At 44.6% G+C, this 25,098-nt stretch overlaps 1 protein-coding gene across 1 annotated transcript; it reads right to left on the bottom strand.

Annotated features, from left to right (window-relative positions):
• On the bottom strand, window positions 1–20,246 carry LOC146185818 (ATP-binding cassette sub-family G member 1-like). The gene is made up of 13 exons (XM_084607920.1): window positions 20,233–20,246; window positions 19,763–19,917; window positions 16,897–17,014; window positions 15,413–15,599; window positions 14,328–14,473; window positions 14,117–14,240; window positions 12,841–12,955; window positions 11,197–11,345; window positions 9,331–9,432; window positions 6,622–6,790; window positions 4,839–4,939; window positions 4,237–4,392; window positions 1–821 (listed from the first exon to the last, which is right to left on the bottom strand). Exons 1-13 carry the CDS (start codon window positions 20,244–20,246, stop codon window positions 465–467), a joined length of 1,893 nt encoding a protein of 630 aa, XP_084464046.1. The 3' UTR covers window positions 1–464.
• Between the last annotated feature and the right edge of the window lie 4,852 nt (window positions 20,247–25,098).

Raw genomic sequence — 25,098 nt, 5'->3', positions numbered from 1 at the left:
AACGCGTTCATCACCATTCTTAATTTCGCCGTCTTAAGCACTAAAGGAAAGCTATAATTTTTCTCTTGAAGAACATTTTTTGTAACACTCTGGTGCGCACTGGAAAGCAGAGGCAAGTTTCTTTAGCTCTAATGTAGTTTTACTCGATTACAATCTGCAAAAGTACCGAAAGGAGCACAAATATAAATCGCTAGTGAAGAAACACTTACGAAAACGCAGAATGCAGGAATACAAAGCACGTACAATGCGAGAGAGCCAGCATCGTTTTGCTTGCTCTTACGTGTCAGTTTTCTCGTCCTCACTGTGTCACTCACCTCGTATGTAGTGCGGGTTCTGGCGAACGCTTGAAAGCAAACCTGATCATCCGTGTACATACAAGCGATCATCTTAATGACGACCGCCTATGGCTAGTTGTGCTAGAGCACTTTTTGATCACAAAAGAAAAAAAAATACCACGAGTATCATCAGCCCTTCATCCACAGCCTCCACTTCAAAAGCGCGAATGCCACCAGCTTTAGGAAGGAGTCAATCGCAAGAACCATTCCGAAATACCCGAATAGATTCACGTTGTCAGCTTCCAGTCTCTCCAGAACGATGTCACCGTCCAATGGCACGCACGGCACGTCGACGTCCAGGTCATCGCATCCGATCTCTCCTCGTCCACCACCGTACAAGGCGACCACGATGGCCCGGTGCACGTAGTACACGTGTGAGGTGTACGTTATCCATCCGACCACAGGTATTAGATACCGTGGTTGCACAAAGTAGCCAGAGAACATCAGAGATGGCGCTGCAACTGGGCACGCCATAAATATCGCCGTCTGCAAAGGAACAGAAAACATTGACCTGAATCATAGCTAAAAGCCTCATTTCGCGAACAGTGTATTCAATCTCCCACCAGCGAATTCGTAGCTCCAAGCATCGTGTTCATTGCTGTAGCCCTGACCCACGTGACGCGAAATATGTCCATCGGAGACATTCAAACTTGCTGTTATTTTCGCTAGACTATATACTTCAATCCCCTTCGTTGCGATCCACCTTCCCAAAACTACTGCTCTATTATGTCATCCTAGATCTGACAATGCCCTGTCGCTCTACTGGACACTTTCCTACCAGTTTCTCTTCCCCCTCCTGTACTGCCTGGATAGCTTAAGTTAACCTAGATGATCAGCCGGCCTTGGTGCTCACAAACATTAAAGTTTTGAACATCTTAATCTGAGCCTGATGGATTAAATTCTCTCGCTCACTGGTGTCATGGAGCCTTGTTTATATCTTACCAAGATCTGCTGGCGACACTGTGAATGAAACTAAAGTGTAATGCTCGTAACACGCATCTGCCGAGCAGAAAAACTCGTCTTTTGAGGGTGAGGGCGTGTGACCATGGGTGATAACTTTGCGAGTGACCGTTTAATCATGAATGGCAAATAATATATACACGAGCACTAACTCTGTTAATAAATGGTGGACGCTAATTTCAAGGGTGTACAACTTCGAGCGCCTCGCACTGACGGCAAATAATGGGCAGCTCGACGCTGAGGTCGATAACACTGAAATCACAAGTGGCACGGAAATTACTGGTAACAAGGCATACCTTTATGAATGAAAAAGTGTAGTCCTATTAAGATTGCATTTGTAGAGGTCGAAAACGGTTAGCCTAATTTACTCGCGCAACTCTTCTCCTGTGCAATTTTTGGGCAGTCAGCCGCCACTGAAGGATGCAGGGGGCGTTGCAGCAGCCGTAGGTTTCAAGCGTTTCTCGCAAGCACAGGTATTCGTAAAGCGTTTCATTGCTGTTTTCAGAAGAAACATATCACTGGTAAGATAGCGAATGGTGTGCTTATAGTTATTTCCATTCATATCAGCGTAGAAGGTTTAAATATGCCACTCTTAATTTTCTACCTTTCTTTAGCTCACTACTAACTCATACACTGTTCTGCTTAAAGCCTGTGAACTTGTTCTGCTTAAAGCCTGTGATCTATTAAGACGCTGTTCCGTAGACTGATAAACATTATTAGTGTAGTTACAATTATACCCCCAAAGTTTTTTCCGTTGTCGACTACTCAGAAGATAACATGACTGGTTGACTCGTTGACTCGTTCGCGAGTGTTTAAAACATTGATAGTGCTCCGTCGCCCTTACCTTCGACGTAAAGCAGAGGCCTAACCATTAACGTATAATTATTTGACTTCTCCTGATCGGCTTTAGAACATTTTGTTTTAGCTCGTTTTAAGGACGGTAGGAATTCAAGAACAAAAACAGCGCTTATAAATGCAAGTTTCCCTTTTGGTTCACTTCGTTAATATTTCCTGATTTCTTTCCCTCTGCAAATGCATTTGATTGTAGACGAAATGAATGTCGCGAAGAAAGAAATCTGTTTGAGCTCGACATGAACACCAGGAAGGAAACTATAGAAAGAATGACTGATTGATACTTAATATAGAATAGGTGTGTGCATAGACCAACACAGTGCAATGCCCAGTGTTTACAAGCAAGGGCTGCTCTCGCGACACCGCAGCAGACTGGAGGTGAAAAGTAGGCTTAGCGCCCACAAAAATATATGAAAGAAAAAGTTTTCAAAGCAGTTTCCTGATTTCACGGGGCAGCTGTGATGCCGTTGTTTGGTGCAGATCAATCATGAGCATCCTAGAACAGATTTTAAAAGCTTGAAACACCATTTTAGAGGTGTAGGGTATTCAAAAAATACCGTGAAACGTATGGGAGTACGGGTTGGGAGGGCGACGAAACACATGTAAATATAATATACCGTAACATTTTTCTCGTTTCGCAGAGCACCAGGAGAAGTGGCCGGTCGTTAAACGTTGACGAGAGTTTTGAACAAATGGGTGACAAAGTATGCTACTTCATAACGCTGACAATCTGTACAAACAATGCCGCTTAATATATGTGCTCCGGAGCCAAATCGCCGACAGGCTCTTTATCCGCTTTGTGTTTCTCCGAATCCAGCAAGCTTGCTTTGTGGCCTAGTATGCTGTTATAAGCACTGAATTTGATTACTAATAACGGTCGTTCAAGGTGTGCAGCCTGAAAAAACGACATTCTAAAACGCTTCTCAAACGTCATGACAAAAGAACGAAGGAGGACTGCCCACTGTAGCAGACGGCGACGCAAACGACGCTCTGTTCGAGCGCGAATGACGCCGCGTCCGCGAACGAGACTTGTGAGCAGGCGAGGTATTTTAGTCATCGGCTGCTGCGCGCAGTTCGTTGATCATGCTGCGTGCGGACTGTATTCAGCTTAAAGATTTGTATCAATTGAGCGGTAGTATTTAAGATGGGATGTAGACAACGCGACGACATGTCGTGCAACACGAGAAGCTGTAGCGATTGCGAGAAGCACCCAGCGGATGGCTTCTTTATCAAGATTATGTCGGTATTTACAAGGCATACGTATCGAGACACTTTAAAAACGGATTCCCCTTAAAATAGCATAGCATACTTGGTGACACATTTTCTCCAAAACGTCCCGTCCGCTAAGTTTTAACTAATCTGTAGTGTTTATTGGTGCTTCCCGAAACTGAAAAATATTTTGACAAGTTTTTCTCGCACTTGTTTTGAACAGCCGTGCTCTCGACTTCTTATAAGGAAGAAAGCTGGGCTAGCTAGTGTGTCAATAATTTTTAATAAAAAATTAGCTGGAGTTTAGCATTGGTTAAACCCGGTAGGTTGCATAAGCAAAGCCGACGTAGCTGCTGCTTCTCCTTCTTGTTCTTGTTCTTGTTCTTCTTCTGCGACGTTGTGTGGTTACCGACCAGGTTTACCCGACGGCTTGAAGAGGAACCCCATCTGCGGTCGTCCTAAAAATCAAACGTGGCTACCGGCCGGGTTTACGCGACGGGCTGAAACCTGGCGTAGTATTGCTTAAGCAATAATAATTAACCAGACTTCTATCCCCATAAATTTCTCGGTGTTTTAAATATACTCCGCCTCTGTAGTTCTACAATGTCCATAGTTAATCTGCACCGAATGACGAAATCATAGGCACATTGTGAAATCAGCAAACTGTTTTGAAATCACTTGGTTCCATGTATTCCTCCGGACGCGTAACCTTTTTTTTTTTTCACCCCCAGTCGGTCTAGCCTGGCGACAGCAGTGCCAACGCATCTTGCTTGCCACACAGATCGGTGTTGGTCTATATGTTCGCAAGACAATGATTCGCAGCAGAGTACTCAACAGTGTTAATATCAGATTCGCACTGCTACTTCTGGATCATAATCACCTCTATACTGAAAGCCGCCGATGCTACGTGGGCGAGCCCTTGACATACAGAACAGAATGCGGTGGCAAAGACTACGATGAGAGCAAGCCTGTAGAACTCCATGGGCTGCGAACTTGTCCAGTGCACAATTGTCATTATGACAGCAGGACCAGCAACCTGCGAATACAAGCGTTGAATCCCACGCTTACAAGACTGTGTTCAGACGAGACACCCAGTGAACGACAAATGCATCCCACATCTTTGATTCCCGTTTGCTTTTTAAACTGCTACTAAATATGACTGATATTTGGAGTGTTTGGAATGGCTTTAGAATTGCCATGTTCTAGCTCCCTTGACAGGGAATAAATACGCGAGGGATATGGTGCTCATTGCTGGAATGGCCCAATTATTTCTTAATTTTTTAAAACCTGCTGCTTGTCCCTGTCGCACCACGTGCGCGAGAAGACCTGGGCCCACCATTCCGGCCTTTACAAGTCATAATGCTGGCTACGGTATAAAGCATTTCAGGGTTCTTGCCAAGTTGCAGCGCATACTATCCTTAAAACAATATAGGGTAAAAACACACTTTATGCTGAGAGCTGTTAGTTGTCGAGTGCACGTACCGTGAAGGGCACTTCCGAGAGTAGTTTCGCCAAGTAGAACAGGCTTGGACTGTAACAGCAGTTTCTTTGTTCCCGTATAAGTACTTTTACCTCTAATGGAACTGAAACAAACATAGTATTAAGAAGGGTTTTCATAAGAGTGATCAAGAACACAAGACAAGAATACACATCTAAGTCTAATTCCATTTTCTTTTTTATTATTATTTGGAGGTCATATTGCGGCAGGCAACATGGTGACCGACAAGCCGTCTCACAAAACGCGGGGGAAAAAATCGTTCGTCCAAAGTGTCTTCGACAAGTTGGCTCGAGCTGGCTTCGGACACTGACGAGCCAAATGCAGTTTGAATATAGAGAAGCCACGCGAGGCCCTCTGCAATGCCCAGAAGTAAGCCCAACGTAGTGGAAAGATTTCTCAAAAGGGAATTGTCATAATGGGGCATTGCTATCAGGGAGAAAGGGTGTGATACCGTCCTAGAGGGTAACATGCATTAGCATTCACCTCTATACTTTTATTAGCATCAGCATGCCTTAATTTTATTTCGCACATTCAGAATAGATCTCATAAACATTGTTTGAGTGGCAGCTCATATGATCGGCACGGTAAGCATACGGCTAGGCAGAAACTTTGCCAATTAACGCGACCGATCGATTGTGATCAGCAATCAGTCAGTATCAAACTCATTTTTTATGCCATGAATTCTAATCCTGCGCCTTTGTTCTAGCTATAGATATTTTATATTGAAGTGCAGTAAATATCGCCTTCTTCAGGACAGTTACCTATTAATCTAGCGCAAAACACTTTTATGTAAATACTAATTTATAAAGCAGTCCTGCGAAGCTTGGGCATTAATTTTGAATTTACGGTTGCGAACCCCAAAGTGCAAGGCCAAATTTTAATGCGAGAAGCTTATGAAACAGGTTCGAACAATTTACTTAATCAAATCCTTTCATGAATTTTCTATATGCAAAGGTCTCAACAAAGTATTTTCAAGTTCAGAAAAGCGTATGGCATTTGGATCATTGCTATCATTAGCTGTTGATGCTAAAATATGGCTTTATTATTTCAAAACGTCACATATAATCCAGTCAAAGATTACGTTGCATCAATGTTTCGCCCAGCGTTATATGGTTGCAGAAAACCGTGGGGGAAATAAGGGGCTCCTTTAATAGACGAGTGTAAGAAACGATCAGTCGCCGAGGCCAAAGAAAACCTAACTGATAAGGTGAATTTGTACAGTAAATATTTTAGGACGGATTTTAGTTCAATACAAAGAAAAAAAAACAACACGCTGCTGGTTGGGCCCGAACCCCCGGCCTCCGAATTTTAAGAGCCCCGAAAGCGATATTCGGAGAAAAAACAACGCGCCACCAGTGGTGTGTTGGTTTTTCTACTTTGTTTTAATTAACATTCTCTCTAATATAGTTGCAGTACGAATTACCATCACAGCAAGAATATTTAAAAATGAAAATATTCTACGCTTTTCATGGCATTGCTGACTGTTGGCTTCTTTGATTTTTATAAGGCTGCATGCTTTTTTAACTCCTCGAAAATAATTCGCTCATGAATAGAAGCATGCCTAACCTTCTAAATATCAACAGCTTGTATTTTTTACTCCAAGCGCCTGTAGCGGCACGTAAAACAGTGACCGGACATCCTCAAATACACACAACTAGGTGTACTAATTCCGTAACGTTCCTCAATTTGGGGATAAAAAAAGAAATAGTTTTTGCGGAAGAAAGAAATGGAGTTATTAGTATGAATCGAAGCATGCATATTACTTACACGTGAGCACTGCTGGCCCAGCTGACTGAAACAGCAGTATTACCAGTGCAATCATGTACATGCCGATCGTATCAACAATCTGAGTAGCCCTCCTTCCTGAGTCGTAGTATATCAGGGACAGCAGGAATGCGAAGAAAAAGTTGACCAGCATACGGGCAACAGATGTGAACTGCACTAGGAACACCAAAACATAGTTGTGGTTATATCAGCGTTTTAAAAAGCATAAATCTTGATAACTGCAATTAATTTTGAACATTTTAAGAGGCTCCTGAGAGACGGACGATGGGGCGTTAAAAAAGCAATAACGTGATACATATAACTAGATTTGCCTCTAAGTTTATAACACCAACGCATGCAAGGTCCGCAAGAGAAACATGGTCACACTTGAAAATAGACTCTGGGGGTGGAAGGCACAGCTGACTGGCGCTAATCCCGAAACACTCTAGTCGAGGTGGCCCGCCCCTTTGCGCAGCACCAGCCTCAACGACTAGCTCTGGGCAGTCCAGCAGGCCCTCAAGGTGGCAAAGAAAGAAGATCTCAAAGTTCTTACGTGGAAAATTCGGCCCGGTCGCATTGCACACTACCAGGCACTGAATAAAGTTATTGCTAACTCGCTACCTTACTGCATAAGAAATTATCGGAGAAACACTATTTCAGTACATATATCTAAAGTTGGCGGCTAGGCTTATGCAGGACCGTGGTACCAAAACCCAGGAGAGGGAACATGTCTGGACTGAGAACGAAGCCTACGCCAGTCATTTGTGCACTTGTGCAAATACATGCCACCCATCCTACATGTCATCAAGGGCTATGTAGTAATTGCCCAATCGAGGTCGACAAACTACGACCACGCCACATACCTACATTCGATTGTTCCGCGGCACCGTTAACAAGACATCCTACGCCTCAGAAGTACTCATGTATGCCAGACTGGCTCTAAGCAGCAAAATCTTGTAGACAGAAATAAGGTGACCTGTTTATCGCATTCATCGGTGAAACCTCTTGCAGCTTTGGTCCATCTATACGATCGCAGGTGTTTCTCACAAACACTCATCAAGAAACTGGAGGCGAGAGCTTTTTGGTCTTAAAGTGAGTCGAAAGGATATCGCGTACTTCCTCGATCCTCGCCGCCCTCCCTTTCATGCTGTCGTGAAGCATTCCAAATTCGCATGGTGGGCCACGCTCTCAGTTCTAGTGACATCCAATTTCAGCCCTCCTCTCCGCTGTAAGTGAAGAGGAACTATCCCTCTATCCACTTTTCCATCTTCCAACATTGCTAGGGGGTCGTAACGAATTCAATTCCAATTTCATATCGCTTCAGTTAATATAGGTTATCAAATAGGCTTAATTTATTACGTTTTTATTGTCTTGTGGGTGGCGCTGTAGATTTTGTAATAAGGTAAAGATATAGCTAACACATTTTGATAAAGACATTCGCTCTTAAGTGCAAAACCTTGTTAAGTTTTCTTATTTTAGGCATTACAGTATGTTGTATGTCACTGCCTGTCAGCTCATCAGCTCAGGAAGACGCATTTGTTCAATAATATGTGAGTGCGGACAAATGTCGACTGAGCTTTGCTAATGCCTCCGCCTTCAAGAAATTTGACCGTCTAATTTTGCACACAGCATAGAGCTGCGTAGCGTACGTTCATAGAAACATACAAGAGCTTACATGATGTGACACACATCACTTAGTGGCTTAACATTATTTGCTGGCAACACTTATTTACAACATGGTGTTACCCTAGCTTCCACTTTTCTTTGTCGCCGTAGACAATGCTGAAAATATTTATTGAGAAACAAAGCCGAAAAGTTGCGAATAAGGAGGAATAAGTTCCGGTACTGTGAGCAGCTGCCTTGGCTCATTGCACTTGGTGACGTTGGTCGTCCTATTGCGAGCTGCGCAGCGCACTTTCTCCGCAGATGGGAAGAAATGTTTTAAAGGTTTCGGGGATCTTTTCAGGCCCACGTCACGTGATATGAGCGAGAAACCTTTCAGCAGTGAACGTTGGTCCGGGCACACTGTAGAATATAAACGGTGTATTGAGGCAAGGTGTCTGTAGGCGGGAAGCTTACTATAAGCTCGATAAAAATTACAGGACTGCGCCTAAATCTATTTACGAGCGTAAATTCTGAAAGCTACTTTACAGGACTGTTTTCACTAACTGCATCGTCATTTCGCCACTGTCATCCCTGCTATCATCATCATCATCACTATCACCATTATCATTATGAGCCAAATGTTCTGTCCTTGTCATCGCTAATACACTGACTGCATCGTCGTTGTCATCGCTACTATCACCCTCACGCTAGGCAAGAATTACCATTGGTTCCTCGCGAGCCCGGCGTGGCCTCACGCATCACAGCCTGGCGCTCTAACCGATACACCACGGCCATTTATAGTTGGCTACCGCATCTCAATTGTTATGTGTGCCTCTCTGAAATTTGTCGTTTGGTGTGGGGAATTATTGGGTTATAGCGGGCTTGCATATGAAGCCAGGTGATTTGAGGCACCAGCTATTTTAGTTTCAGTTTTTCGGAAGTTTTCACATGCATTAAAAAAAGAGCCGGCGGGACCGAGTGATTTGCGCGTTCGGCTGAGGATCGAAGTGATTGTGGTACGATTCGCGATAGAGATTTTTTTGCAGACATTTCCACAGCCCATCACCCTAGAAAGCACTTCGCCCTAAAACCACCCACTGTACCCACCTTATTCCTGATGCTGCTGTAGAAAAATCTTTTAAGCAGCGTCAAGAAGAGCCGGTGACATTTCGCATCAACTTTCTGCTGACAGCGCTCCTCATCTTTTTCCTAGAAAAGCGAAAAGTAAGACAAGTGACAAGCACAATACGAGGTGAATGGATAATCAGAGTGCGCCCACAGACATGAACATCCCTACAAAACGGTTAAGAATTAGTAAAGCGAATGTTTAAGCGTTAGCAATAGTATGGGGACCAATAATATTTAGTGTTTTGGGCTAAACTAAAAGACTTCTCTTCAAGTCTTGAGTGCAGGAGCTCCGCCATGTACTGGCTTGTACAGTACGGTCCACTGTTAGAAGGAACATGAGATCGCATAGCTTAAACACTTTGAAAAGCGCTGCTGCCGACCACTGGCACAAATGAACGGCACAAACGGCCGTGCTTACAGAGCATGCACCTTATACGATCGTTTGTCGCTGGCTTTCTCGGGAGTGCTTCGTGAAACGCGGTATCAACGCGGTCTCATGTCCCCCTTAACAGTGGACCGTAGTGTACATTATGCAACTTACGCACAATCTCTCCGGCTTCATTACCATCATATGATCACACATACTGTCGTAGGAACATTTTGCTGCGCTGTCTATTTGGTCGGGTGAGCCAGCGCTGTTCCCTTCTCCCATCCTCAAACCTGTGCCTCAGTCAAATCATAAACACTGTGGGTGGTCTCCAGTACGCAGCATTTTGGCGTGATGCCAAGCTTTGTGCTGCTGACAGCTGCCACTTTGATAGCGTAAAGATGAAGAACGAGCTAAGAGCTAAGGATCTGAAAACATTTTTGTGAGGCGCATTTACTGATGGCGGAGAGACAAGCGCACCATTCAGTTGAAGTAAATCGAGAAAGAAGCCTGAACAAAAGCGTGCAAGTCAGCTAGGAGACTAGTGCGCGACTTCAAATAAGGCACTGGACGTTATAAGGAGTCTGGGACAACTTCTATTTAGATCAAATCAAATTATTCTTCCTCGTACACCTCTTAGTTAAAGGCACTATGCTCAGAGGGGTATGGAGGCTCAGGGGTGGAAGGCAAACTGTGATATGCAGCTGATGGCATATGTAGGTAGCGCACTGGAGTTTTCCGAAGGATTTGAATTTTACATAATTTCCCACACACTTGAAAAACACCGATGAATCGATACTTAATCCAATACTGATCCCAAGGCCATTTAAAATTGAAACAATGCATGCCTATACAAACAATGAAAACTTGGAGCCTTTTCGATATGAAAAGATGGTTTCTTGACGCTAGAGGTGGATCACTTTCCTTAAGCCTTGAATTTTGACACGTTCAGAATTCATCATTGCATACTGATTAGTCTAAGCAATGAGGGTAATTCTCAAAACCTGAACTTTTTGCCATGTTTTCTTTTTTTTTTCACTTTTCCCACAGGAATAAAAGCTGATGCATGCATGTGCTCGTATATGTCCAACTGGTCTAGAGTTAACCCGAAGAGATAAAGAAGCTCCCACGTCAAACCTTCACTACCTCACTGCTTGCTACACACACAAAAATGCTTACGCTCAATTCTTCCATACCCCATGTGGCAGAACACAAAGAGACTACGCAAATTTTCCGAACTCCTTGTAGAGTTTCAAAATCCTACGTTGCCTGTTGTTCAACGAGAATGTAGCAAAGTTGTGACTCTTATCGTTGATTAACGACACTACAATAGTTCGCTCAAAAAATCCGTTTTAGATATAAACCTTAATACAGTGTTTGGTGATGGTGTAAAAGGGCGTCCTCAATGACCAGATAGAGCGCTCATTCAGTAGATATGCGATACAAGTGAAACAAGTAGCCACATATAACCTGCCTACCTTCTCGGTCATGACTTGTCCGCCATAAATGGTCAGCGGTCTTAAATCAGTGTCGTTCTTCCCGTGTCGCATGGAAGACTTTTCTGGGAGGAAATATCTGGACAACTTCTCCGTTAGCTCGCCATGCTCGCCGGAAGCTATACTTGTAACTGCAATGCATTTTAAAAGAAGCATGTTCAAGTCAGATCTCAGCATTTTTCTGTTCATTCTAACCTGCGCTTCCTTGTAAAATTATTGTACCGATAGTCATTTTATGTACCCTGGCTTGATTTGGGCACTGCAAGGAATGTTAACTGAAGCTATGCATGTGTGCTAATTCGCAGGTTTAATCTGCGCACTGGCTAATGCTTTAAAAGCAACCCATCAGGTTGCGCTTAGCACGGAGTGGTGGGCTTGCCTTTAGCTGAAATACTATACTAAAGCCCAGCGTGTTTATTTGACGGAGCTTACAATAAACGTAAGCAGAACAATGCTGCCGCCCTTCCAGAGCTGCTGTTTGATGCAGCAGTTATCGATATATGTTCAGCCGCTCTGTCACGTTCTGCTTATATTTTACGGAAGTCCACTCAAGTTGGTAGGAAGACTGCTAGGACACCGCAAGCTGCACAGCTCCATGTCAGTGAGCCAGCTGTGTAACTCAACGTGTTCCGATAACCTAGCAAAAACACAACTATAAAGACACAGTGTTGACACGTTTGCAGCTTGCTGTACATATTGTCACGTAGTGGTCACTAGCCCGGTAGCCACAAACACACTGCACTAAGCCAATCGACGTCGGCGATAACAGCAATCGTGCTCGTCGGTCGTCGAACTAAGAATACAGTTTCACTCGTTAGCGCTCAATTTAAAAGCGTCGAAGAAAGTTCTAGATAAAACTGCGTATGATGAATAGCATACCCTGGAACATTGTAGAAGCTCACGTGCGTGGCTGGAATCTTTCGAGATACGCCTCGAATGATCTGCCGCCACAAAGGAAATTACAAAGCCGCGTCCTGCAACAACGAACATGACCAAGCAAAGAATACAGAATTGGTCCATGCGTTCGAATAAGAGTGATAAGGCTGCACGCCGGCGGCTGCCGAAAAAGAACAAATAGACATTTGAATTGGTCGCGGCAATACATCGGGGTGCAATACAATCGGCTTTAACGAACATGTTAAAGTCAACGCCGGAAGTTCAACCTAGCTAATCCGGAATGCGCACTAGATTTAACTAGTTTGCGGCCAACGGGCACCGATTCGTTGAACAAGGCCGCATTTCTCTCGGAGTCCCAAGACTGAGAAGGAACAACTATTCTTGTAGATGGGCTAGATGTTCCTCGAAAGTAGTAAATCTCATTGACAAGACAACCATCGTGGCGTATCAAGGGCAACTACTCTCTGTAATCACATGAAACAGTGGCTCGAAGGACTGATATTACGGCTCTCCATTGACAGTATAGAAAACAAAACATTGCATCTCATTTTCCTAACGATAGTTCACTGTAGCATAGTTCACAAATCAGTGAACTGCACTATTATTCCTTTGCAAGAATTTATTGTCGCGACATTCGTTAAACGATTGTGCCGTTAGGAGACGTATACAAAAGTTACCACCAGACGTAATAGTTAGAAACAACGAATACAGAATCAGAAGTTCACTTACTAAAATCAGATGGACTGTGATAAGGCGGGCAGTGCAGGTCCTGGGAATCCAGAAATGAAACAAGCTTCTCCACAGAGCCATTGTAAATACACCTTCCTTCCGAAAGCATGTACAGCTGTGTGAAGAGCACGAACGGAAAACAACTAATGTCAGTGCAATTTTACGTAGCATAGCTCGCAAACCATAAGAATCTAGGAAGCTAAACATAATACCTAAGCGGTATATTGTCACTCGTTAAAGAATATAAAGCACAACTTTAACGAATAGTAGGTACTACTCCTCGTTTAGATGCCGCACACCCTTGATATCATAGTATTCATTATCCACTTTGAAAGTGAAGAATGAATGAATGAATCCTTTATTTTATTGAAGGGATGGCTCTCGGCCGCTGTGTGGGTAATTAGGGACTTAGAAGGGTTAGGGGTATAGCTTCTTCTTCACGGTTCTTCAAGCTGTTTCTCGTTGATCGCCATGCTGCCGATCTGCGCGCTGTAAGTCGACCTCTCTCACACTACTCGAAGCAGGCCGCTTTCACTGCCATAGGTGGCAATGGAACAAATATTCTCAATTTTTCTTACTTCGGACAGAGCAATGTGTTCAAAAGGCACCTTTCTTTTTTTTCTGCATTTGCTTTCCATGATCTTTTTATCGGCGTTGATATAAACTTTGCTCTACCACTAATCGTAGCATGATCGCAATTTTCATATTGCTGGCTCACAATCAACTAGATTTTGATGGGAGCCTTTAAAGTAATAGAGATACCAAATTTTTATTGCGTATCATGTATGTGGGATGATGTGCAGTAAACTGCTAAATATTGATAGCCACATGTATTGCGCGAAAGACTGTAAACAATTTATAATTGAATCTGCTCATGTGCGGTTTCGGTTACAACTGCCCAATGACGGTTGTGATGTCAGTGAGGAATTGAGGAATTGAGGTCACAAAATCCGCAGTATGGTCACTGCTTTGTTCATTTTATTCGCGCCAGCGTTTATCCAAGCATGCCTAAAAGTTAAAAAATAATAATGAATAAGACTCTAACCAGAAGTTTTGCACGCTTCACGTGACCTCAGAGCGTCAATGACAACAGAGCTGTCTTCCAGCGGCTAGTTCATTGTGCTTGTAAAATCATCGCTTTGGTGTCCACGTGCATATGCATCGTATAAAAGGCCAATGCATCGTACACCTTTATTTAACGTCTAGCCTAGCCCGTCAAAGTCACAGGCAGAGCACTCATTTGCTTCAAAGGTGGAACTGCGATCTGCAGACTTACTTTGTCAAAATGCGAGAAGAGCCTGGCACTCGGACTGTGGACGGAGCACAAAACGGTGTGTCCCGACTCAGCCAGTGACTTCAGAACTCGAACGCAGCGCAGCGCTGAACTGCTGTCGAGTCCACTGGATCAAGTTTTTAGTGCGTGTTTTCAGGATTTACTAAAGAAAGCAGCTAAGCTTGCGTAATCAGCAGCACGCTGCATTGTTTACCTGGTTGGTTCGTCGACGAGTACCACAGGCGCGTCGTTAATCAACTCCTGCGCAATAACTAGCCGTTTCTTCTCACCGCCGGAAAGACACATTGTCAGCGTATCTCCGCAATGTTCTAAACCCCACAGGTTGAGTACATCTTCCACCTGCGACAGAAAAACAGAATGGTATAGAGCGACTGAAGACAACCTACACCACCTTCATAAAATTTGTGCCAAATGAAATTGCCATAGAATCAGTCTTCGCCCTGTTTCGCTTTCACAACGTTTTATATAACGCCTGCTACAGAAAATATAGGGACGCATTTAAAAGGGTTCAGGCTGCTAAATGAAGTGTACTCTGCATTGTACAATGTAAATTTGATGTTTTCTCATTGCCAAGGCGACGACGAACAGGAAAGTAAAAGGAAACGCTTTTGTGCACAAATTAGCTTACATTCCGTTAATATTACTACTCCTCAAAGGAATCTCACAAAAAGCTGTGAGGAGAGATTTCGGGCTGGTCAAGAGCACGGCAATCCCTTTCTTAGTCCGTCCTTTCCTCACGTCTTCGCCAGGCTACCAATAACGTGACCCGCGTCATGAAAACCCCAACAATCTGAAACCTGAACGCTTAGTATTAGTGGCATTTGCTAAGGTCTGATGGAGATCCCAATGGCAACTTCGTCCTCGTACTCATGGTTTGCCACAGTTAATGACCGCAGGATAACATTTAATTTAAAATATACAGTCCCTACGAAAGTATCCGCAAAGCACTTCCGCATTTCCCGGCGCGTAAAGAGATGCTGCCATCAACCTGATGCATCAGGAGATATTAAATCATCAGAAGAGCGCGGGAGGAACGGAAGTTCGTTTGTGATGAACAATTGATAGGATGTGGCGCTGAAACTGGCTGTCATTTTTCAGCGTTCAGTCGAATTCCTGCTCCTGGGCTCTGACCCTGTCCTTTTAAATCTTCGCGGTTCCAAATCGCAGCCACTATAAGATGACAACTAACCTAATGTTCCCTCCAAGCATTTCAATGTTTCTTCTTATTTTTGCGGTACAACTCGGCAATTATTACTGAGAACGAAACAACGGTCTCACAAACTTCAAGATCCTCTCCCGTCCGCGTGTTGAAGTCCGGAGCTGAATGCTCGTGGTGAGAGCCTCGCGCACAGTCAGATATTGAAGCAAGCAGTCGTCCTGCATCCCGTAACAACTCTGCATATTGAAGAGCTTAGTATCCCGGACGTAACCATTTACTTGCACCTCGCCTTCATACCCCTTGTCACTGCATGAACAAAAAATACAGATCTGTGCGTCACACACCAAAGCAAGGTAAATGTTCTGCTTTCAAGATAGTTAAGAAGCGTAAACTCCGGCTGCTACCATTATTATTGCACTGAACAACACGCTGTAATGAAGCCAAATTTTAGTGAAGATGGACTGTAAATATTACCACAGAAACTTAGTAATCAAGTGAGTAGCGATGATCGGTGTTCAAAGTTAACAGTGTGACATATTCCTCCCCTCATGTCGTTCTTCTGTGAGCTCCCCCCCCCCCCCCCCGCTTCTTCGTGCACACTCATGTCAAGGCAAATATTCGCTTGCTCTAGGTCTGGCTAATTGTTTTCACCTGAAGCAGAACCCGACCATGCCCTACATTCCTTCGCTTCATCGTCAGTCACCATACGGTGAGTTCCTAGCCATGCAGGAATCATGGGAAATTATCTGGCTCGTCAGATAGCCCGTGATATTCCCATTCGGGCGCTTGTGACTAAGAAGCACTAGTACGGGCAACTGAAAGAGTTTTATCGACACCGACCTACCCCTGTCGATATTACAACTCTCCTGAAGAACATACACTTCGAATATTCTGACACCTTCCCGACAATTCAATTTCCGTCTTCATTCTAACCCCTCCGGGTCCACCTGCAATGCTCTATATGCCAATCAGGAACACTGCCGCTCTTCCCCTGTCTGTCAACTAGTATCGTTCCTATATTACCTTCATTTCGCTCCCCGCCCGAAGTGTCTGGCGTGGCCACAGCTGAAAGACCTGCATGTATTGATGAACTAAGGGGAGGGGATGTTGAAAGCTTAATTTTGGTTCGTAAATAAAGTCTCTCTCCCTACCTTCACTTTATTGAGCTGCAAAATTCAACTTTGTCATATAACACATTCTAAATTTTGCAAATTATGTAAGGCTACATTTATTTGCGACAGCATATGGTCATCTTTTTTTTCTGCATGGGGTCTATTATATCACAGATAATTGATTCAACGGTGTTATAACATTGGCTGAGTAACGAATAATTCGAAACGCTGCCTTGGATATAGTTACCTCTTTCACGCTCCAAAATATTAAGTGCTTGAAAGACGCGAAAAAATTAGTTTGAGTTAATATTTGAAAGAAGCGATGTGTCAGGAATTCCCTAGCGAAATAAACGCTCACTCGCATGCACGCATTCAATCTGGCTAATGGACTCTGTAATTTGTACTGTATTTGGCAGCTGAGCGAAGAGACGAACTGGCGTTATAAATACGCACAACAATGCATAAGTACTTTTGTATATTCACGAACTTACATCTGTCCAGACAGAATGTTCAGAAGTGTGGTCTTTCCGGCGCCTGACGGACCCATAACAGCCGTCAACGTACCTGGCCTTGCTAGCCCGTACAAGCTGGTCAGGAGCCTTTTTGTATCTGGAATTTGCGCCAGAACAGCAAACCTGTACATCTCCATGAAGTGGCTGCGAAGCGAAGTTAGTTTCAGACCTACCTACATAAAATTCTCGAGGAACGATGCCACAAAGTACAGCACGGTATACTCGGCAGAGATAGCGCGTTTCATTCATAGCATTATCTGTAGCGAGTCGCGTGGCAAGAGGTAGCTGCACTCCGAAAAGGACGAGCTGACTCCGGCTCACGCTTAGACGCTTAATAGAACGCTCTCGGACTGTCGCCTCAGCCGGACGCGGCCGTTACCGATGCTCCAGCTTTCCTGAAATAAATGTGGCCACGTGCGACCGTGATAGGCGAAATCTACAAAGTGATGGCGCAGAGAACCGCGTCTTCAACCCCGACTGCATCCCAGGATGGCCGGCTGGCCCGATTCGCATTTTTGCCCATTTGCCTTTTTACCCGCCGCTTCCGGCATTCCGCCCGGCTGGCGTCTGTGAGTAGTAAGCTCAGATGTGCTTGAACGGCATCACCATCCATCCGATCAAACATGCAGTTCTCAGAGCTATCCTACCAGCTGACCTCTTAAAAACAACTTGCCGGCCCTGCTTCGAGTTGCTGGTCACACGTTGAGCTGCGCACTGCCGTCATGTCTATTTCGATGCCGCTTTCTCCGCCGCTAGCGTCTGCTTCCGCGCCAGCGTCGCTCTCCTCTCCGGCTGCATCCTCAGGGCGCAGCATGCCAAAGCCGCCCCCGGCCAGTTCGCTGCCTTTCTTTCATAAGCTATTCAATCGGACTGGTCAATTCGATTCTCATAACCGCCAGGCATTATCGCACCTACCGCGACAACACATCCTCTTGAGCCTGTATTTCGAGTTTGCGTCGTTTTCAGAAGAGTTGTTTTATCTGTGCCCACCCGTTATATCTGGTTTCTGTCCTCCCAACAATCAGATGACTCGATGTCAGGAGGAAAACGACACGGACCCTAACCCGCCAACAGCACTGTCCGTCGGCTCCACGACCGCAGGTCCGCTGTCTTTACCGGATGAGTTCGGTGTGGTGCCTGTCTCACTGCCATTAGCCACTTCCGCAAAACCAGTGACTTACATGCCTCACCCCACTCTGCCGTGCAAACGTCCCTCTCCTGCTCTGCGCCCCCGGTCAGGCCATCCCCGCATACAAGACAAACAAGAACATCTTGCACGGACCTGCAAAGCCATTATCTCGCCTGCAGAAGTGCCGCTACCACACGAGCTCTCCCTTGAAAAGTGTCCCAAATATTCGGAAAGCCCTCTCCCCAGCTGCATGTTATCTGCCAGGCCGGTGACGTCCGAGCCCTTTCGCACATGCCTCGGCGCACGAAACATTTACTACGGTTCCTTGGTCATATGGCGACTTCACAAGTGACGGTGCCTCTGCGATCAATGAGGCAACCGAAGGAAGTGCTATCCCTGCAACATAAGAGGTGTCATTATATATATATTATGACATATATAATATAACCTGCGGTCTTAGTAGTGCCGCGTAGTATTAATGCTGACTGTCGCTTCCCAGACACGCGTCCGGTGGCTTCAGCTACCGTTACCAAACTGAACGGTACCTATACCGACTAGTAGCATGCTCCAGTTTTGTGTACTCTCCCTAGCACATTTCAGTAGACGGCAAGCAGTGCCCCATGCAGCCACTGCCAGTCGAATGCCCAACTCCGCAAAAAGTTGTTTCACCGCCACGAGCGTACGAAGCATTTGAGACCTTTAGTTCAGCGCTAGCTCTTCCCGCTACCGTCTACCGCTACCCCGCCAGCGTCCGCACGCATGCGCAGATCAACCCGAAGGCAACAGATGGCGCGCGCCACGTTTCTGTCAAATTCCGGCGGACTCCGCACGCGCTGATTGGTCGCTCCGTGCTGAGTCCGCCGGAATTCAACAGGAACGTAGCGCCATCTGTCACCCTCGGAGTGATCTGCGCATGCATACTGCCGCTCGCACTGTAGCGGTAGACGGTAGCGGTAAGCGGTAGCACTGAACTAAAAGTCTCTATTGTCCCCGCTTCTCGGACCGTTGCTGCCGCACGCGACAACTTTCACTCCTCAAACTCCAACGCTGGCGTATTAGTGACACTGGCATTTTCCTGCCACTTTCTAGCCCACTGCTAGTCCCACCAGCTGCGATCTTGTGTTCACGAACAACCCGCCCACAACACCCGGATAAATTTCCATGCCGGTCATCTCCGTGTTCACCATCCTCTATAAGCACAGCTCGCCCGCTGCGCAGCAGCCAGGCTCGCCGGCCTAAAATTTCCCTTTCACCGACTTTGGACCTCGACTGTGGGAAGATAAATCAAGTATTCCGATAAGGCCACTGCTGAGGCTTTTCGAGAATTATCCTCCTTCTTTAATATGCATAGCCTTGCATATTATTCTACCGCTAACAGACACCCATCAGGAGTTACTTTTTTAAGAGCATCTCGAAAGCACGATAACATATTTCTTAGGTACTAGCTCAAAAGAGGGAAGTAGCGAGTTATTTACCTTGAAGTGTAAGAAACGGCGGCTGCCTGCATCAAAACATTTCCTACAGGCTGCGAAGGCTTTTGTGGAATAATTTTAAGCCCAACGCGAAGCTCAGCGGTTTCTCTTTTTTTTTTTCTGCCATGACTCGTTGCATAACCTTTTAGAGCTATATCTCCACCTGCTCAACTATATACATATAACGCAAAATTTATTGTACACAACAGGGAAAGAGTTTCATACAGAGCAATGCGTTATTTACCTTTGGCTGCTTTGACAGCATAAGTAATATTCTTCCATTCAAGCACAACGCCAGTACATCGCTCCGCCAATATTGGTTCCCCATCTTTATCAGGAACCGCCGTGCTGATAAATTTCTTTTCGCAGTCCCTGGTGATACCTTCTTCTTGGTGCAGTCTGAGGAACAAATCATATATTTTTTACTTATGTTGGCATAGCTAGCTAATTCAGATTAGACCACTACAAATTTCTATCGTCAAGCTTGCCATGTGACTAGAAAGGTTACTTTTTTCGTATACAAAATAACAAACTTACCGCGGACGTCATTAATTCTAAAGTCAAATGCAAGGCAGCACATGAATTCTGAGAAACAAAAATAAACGATGTCATTCAGCTTGGAAAGAGAATGGTACGTCAGACAAGACCAAATTCTTTTCACATGATGCACCGCAAAAAAGGCATAGCTGTATTTAATTGTCGTGCAATACTTACCTTTCTTCGATCATTCGCAAAAAACTTCAGAACGCTCAGCCCTGGCAGAGCAAAGTAACACTGATACCAGTAAAACGCGTGACACGTCGTCACATATATTCCTGGCATAGGCTGATCGATAAATGCATGCGATGGTGTCCACTCCCATCTCCATTTCTACATATCTCTTGTCCATAGCTGATATCCACCTAGAGGAAACACAGTCTTCGGGCAGTATAGGCATCATATGTCATCATTAGTGACTTACTACATACTGCAGTTAACAACGCTGACGCAAGTATACACCACAGAGGGAGCCAGAGCACTAGGAAGCACTTCATTGGCAAACATTTTAATTTTCGTCACCAGTGGGCGAATGATGTTTCACCAAGTTCATTTGAAATCCCTGGCAAAGCTCACGCTTGAAACAATTTCGCACAATTGCTCATTGCTGTAAAAGACCAGTGAAGTGTGTGGTTCGCTTTGTACATGCACACCGGATTGAAAACTATTTGTAAAGTCCATGCCATAAATATGCTGCGCTCAACGTACAGGAAAACCTTTGCATGCCACCCAGCGCGCTAAGTGAGCTACTGGATTTCTTTGCACGCCAAGAAAATTTAAAACGTGCGGTGATGCCATGTGCTCATGGAATGCACATTTGCGCTGTGCAAGGCGTCGTATCGACAGGAGATGCTGACCGATTACAGAGCATTGTAAGCAGTTAACAGTCAGCAGGGTCAGCGTACATACATGCAACCTACCAATGGCGCGACACAGTTCGTTCTGCCCGAGGCTCTTTCTTATCGCTCCCACCGTCAGCGATACTGGCCAACAGCCAAGCTCTTTAAAATTAAAAGGAAAACAAGGCCAAAGAGATAGTAGTCCACTCATATTACTGCTTCATCACGAAAGGGGCCACTTATGGAACAAAAGGTGCTGTAAAGTGTTAAAATGAAGTCATAGTGTAAATGTTATTTGGACCGGAAAATGTATTCGAAACGTTGAACCGGGTGAGTGAACCATTGAAGGAAAAAAGTGTAGGAGTCCACTACCAACGTGCTCCCCATCTGAAAGAGAAAACCCAGGAACCACCACATGCTTGAGTCAGTTCACTATTATCTTCCTTTTTTCACGTATTTCTTGTATTAATACCCCCTCTCTTCTCAATTGTTTTGAAAATAATTTCTATCTTGGGCCTTCGTGCCTGCTCAAGAGTTTTTCAATCGTAGTTCTATATATATTTCTTCTCGTTGCCGCGAAAAGGTTTCAGGTTGGCTGACTTCGCAGCTTGTCGTGTTTCTGGAGAAATTTTTTGAGAGGTCTTTAGCTCCGTTTTCACGAGTATGACATGACAAGACTTGAAATGAAGACATGTCACGTGTATGACATGAAGCTTTCATATGCTGCCTCCCTGCGGATCGTCAACAGCGTACATGGATTTTGCTATTCGCTTAATCCTTAATCACTTCATTTTTGTATCTGATATCTAATACACACTCATTAGCATGCTGTCGAAGGCTACCACAATGCGTAAATGTGTGGAAATCCCCGTGATATATATATATATATATATATATATATATATATATATATATATATATATATATATATATAGCGGATAGGGTTACATATATGTATAAAACTATATATATATACATATAACAGATAGGGTTACATATATGTATGAAAAAAATACAAGCACAGTCATTGTCTTTGAAAAATGAATTTGTGTGGCTTCAAGAAATGAAGATGGGCATGTGCACGTGGCGACTTCGTGGTGAACGGCATTCTGGTCTATAATTGTTCGGGTGAAAAAATATCCTGAAAACGTTTTTGTGCGAGCAACAGGCCGACTTATCTGAAACGGTGTCGGCGCGATGCACAATGTATGCCGACTGATTGAGTGAACGGATTAGCATTTTGTGCAGCTAACCAAGGCTCTCAATGCGGCGACGAAGTAAGAGGCTTCCAAGGCTGGAAGGTTCTTTCAGAGATGAAATATTGATATGATTGAATATTGATAGATGAATATTGATTGAAATATGAGTAAGCATGATGCACGAAATGGATGGCACGGTTTTGAACTGATTCGATTGAATTTGTTGGGTATATCGGAGGTGTGTTTCAGATCGGTCTGGCATGCTGAAGTTTTAATCTCATGACTGTTTTATATGCCATGAGGTTTACTTGCTGGGGTTTTTCATGGTTTCGGCTAGAAGGAAGGAGGCGGAGATGGGAAGTCTGGATGTTGCCTAATCGGCATGCTACAAGCAGGCTTTTCCACAATGCTAAACATTTGTACTGCTGTTTCCTTTTCTTGGAAAGGAATGTAGGTGACAGTAACGCTGGGCCCTTAAACAATGGTTGTTCCCACACAGCGCCTAGTAAACAAAGCCTAATTCATCTTCATCTTCAGACGCGGCATATTTTTGATCCATCGGGGGCCCATGGTGCGACTCCATGCTTACCTATTACCGGTCGCATTCCTACCGCGACCGCATGAGTTTCCGTCGGCCGTGACAGGTTCGAAGTGAGCTTCTTCCGCCTAGAGAAATTGTAGTGGCGCCATACTCTGCTGATGCAGCGTGAGTCGATCTAGATTATCTAGATAGACATATATATCTATGCAGCATAGACACATTTTTATGGGCCAACACTAGAATACAGCAGAAAGTGAATAATTCTTCATTTTACTCCAGAAAAAGCTCTTACGAAGATTGTGCAAAATTTTAAGAGCGTTGAAACGATCTCAACAAAACCAGAGCGACCACTTCGGGGTGATCGTTAGCACACATTAATCTAATGGCTGCTCTGCCGGCACTTAATCTACTCGTTTATTCATTGCGAGTCAGAATCATCAGCAACTCCGTAGCTAACAAAGCATATAGTTCGGCATCCATTTAGTGAGTGGTCACTACAACGCTTTCGGGCAGCAGACAGCCTGTATCTACATCATTCGCACTTCTGAAGACACAGTGATACTCCATTTCACAACTGGCTGCAAAGAAGAGATTTGAAAGGTCGCGCTGATATGAGGTGGCCCAAGATAAGGTCGGTCAACGAACTGTTTGCTTATCTCACTTCTGTCGTAGTAGCGCGACTGGCTTACATATTGAACCCCTGGGGCGCTATCTTCCAAACTTTCCGGATGGAAGCATAAGGCAGAGCGTGGTTTATGCACGAAGGCGTTACTATAGCACCGCTTGTACAGTGCAAAAAAAAAAACGGTCGACCTAATTAAAACAGGTGGTGTACAGTTTTCGCTGCCGAGCTGTCTGTTGCGTCCTGTGCAAAGCAGGTTATTTTCGCCGCCTTTGACTAACCTAAGCTTTTCAGGAAACTGAAAACTGTTTCTTCGCTTCGGTCTAATATCCAAACATCGGCAACGTGACTGAAGTAACAAATTATAAATCCGTGCGCGAAAATAGAGACTGGCAGTATTATCAGCGCAACGTGTGGAACATTAATTCGGAAATTTCATTTGTGGAAAGTCATTCGTGAAAAACTTAATAATATCATCTAAGCAATCTTTTTTAAATCAATAATTTCTCTATGCCGATACCAATTCAGCTCGTGTCTCTTTTTATTAAAGCCAGTATGTCGCGGTTATTACGACTTTTTTTCCTTCAAAAATCGATAGTCAGTCAAGAAGAGCGAGAACTACTCAATACTTGACAAATCGCTATTAACATTTTAAACCATAGTTTTCACGGCGACAAAATATGAAGGTCAGCTTCGTTGTCCCAAGCTATCAGGGTTCTACTTGTAACGTGCTGATCACTGTTCAGATGCTAAGCGCTAATTCGCGGCTTTCATTCCCACTGGAGGCTGTTGATGCTACCTAGTAAAAGAACATTTCGACATGCATAGCTATCGGTACACTTTTACCGGTGTTTAAAATGCAGATGCTCACCTTGAGAAACCAACCTGATATATAACGATCTGCCGTTTTTATTACTGTGCATTGGCTAAGGTTCGTGACAACCAGTCAGGTGTCCTCGAATTGAAACGGGAATAAGAATCTCAAGGCGTTGCTCCCATATCGGAGTCGGAGTCCAGTGCGCGCCTATTAGCCAGATATATATGTTTAGGCGCAGGAGTATATATGCACAAACACCCGATCGAGCTAACTGTACAGAGTCTCGCGTTACGTCATCCGACCTCTTGTTCTGTGGGCAGCGTGCTTTCCTACTCACAACCAGATCAACAATTCAATTCCGTCCGAAATAGTCACATTTCGAGGAAGACGAAGGGCAGAAATTATTTGAAACACTCATGAAGTATTGTGCGACAGCGTTCGTGGTTCCATTGTGCGGCTTCTCTTGCTGAACCCCGTGCGCGTGCGCGTTCGTTTGCTACTCGCTTATTCCTTAATCCCTCAACTTTTGGCCTTCATTATCTTGCACATTCAGATTGTCTTAAGCTACCGCATGCCCCCTGCATGAAATTAAAGTCCTGCTTTAACATAGCCCTTAAATTCCTGCTTTAACATAGCCCTATGAATGCACCCGCGTGGACTGTGGGAGTAGCGGGTCCGACACAAGATTCAAGGCTTCAGCATCATCATCAGCCTGACTGTATCCACTACAGGGCGAAGACCTCTCCCATATTTCTCCAATTAACCCGGTTCTGTGCTAGCTCCATCCACTTGACCCCTGCGAACTTCTTAACCTCATCCGCCCACCTAACTTTATGCCGCCCCCTGCTATGCTTTCCTTCCCTTGGAATCCAGTTTGTTACCATTAGCGACCATCGGTTATCCTCTCTTCACACCACATGTCCTGCCCATGCCCATTTCTTCTTCTTGATTTCCACTAGAATGTCAGTAACTTGAGTTATTTGTCTAACCGACTCGGCACGCTTCCTATCTCTTTATGTTATCCC

This window comes from Amblyomma maculatum, chromosome 6 (assembly GCF_055883805.1).
Source record: "Amblyomma maculatum isolate TAMU_Amacu chromosome 6, ASM5588380v1, whole genome shotgun sequence".
NCBI classification, from domain to species: domain Eukaryota; kingdom Metazoa; phylum Arthropoda; class Arachnida; order Ixodida; family Ixodidae; genus Amblyomma; species Amblyomma maculatum.
This window is presented reverse-complemented; position numbering and strand designations above follow the sequence as displayed.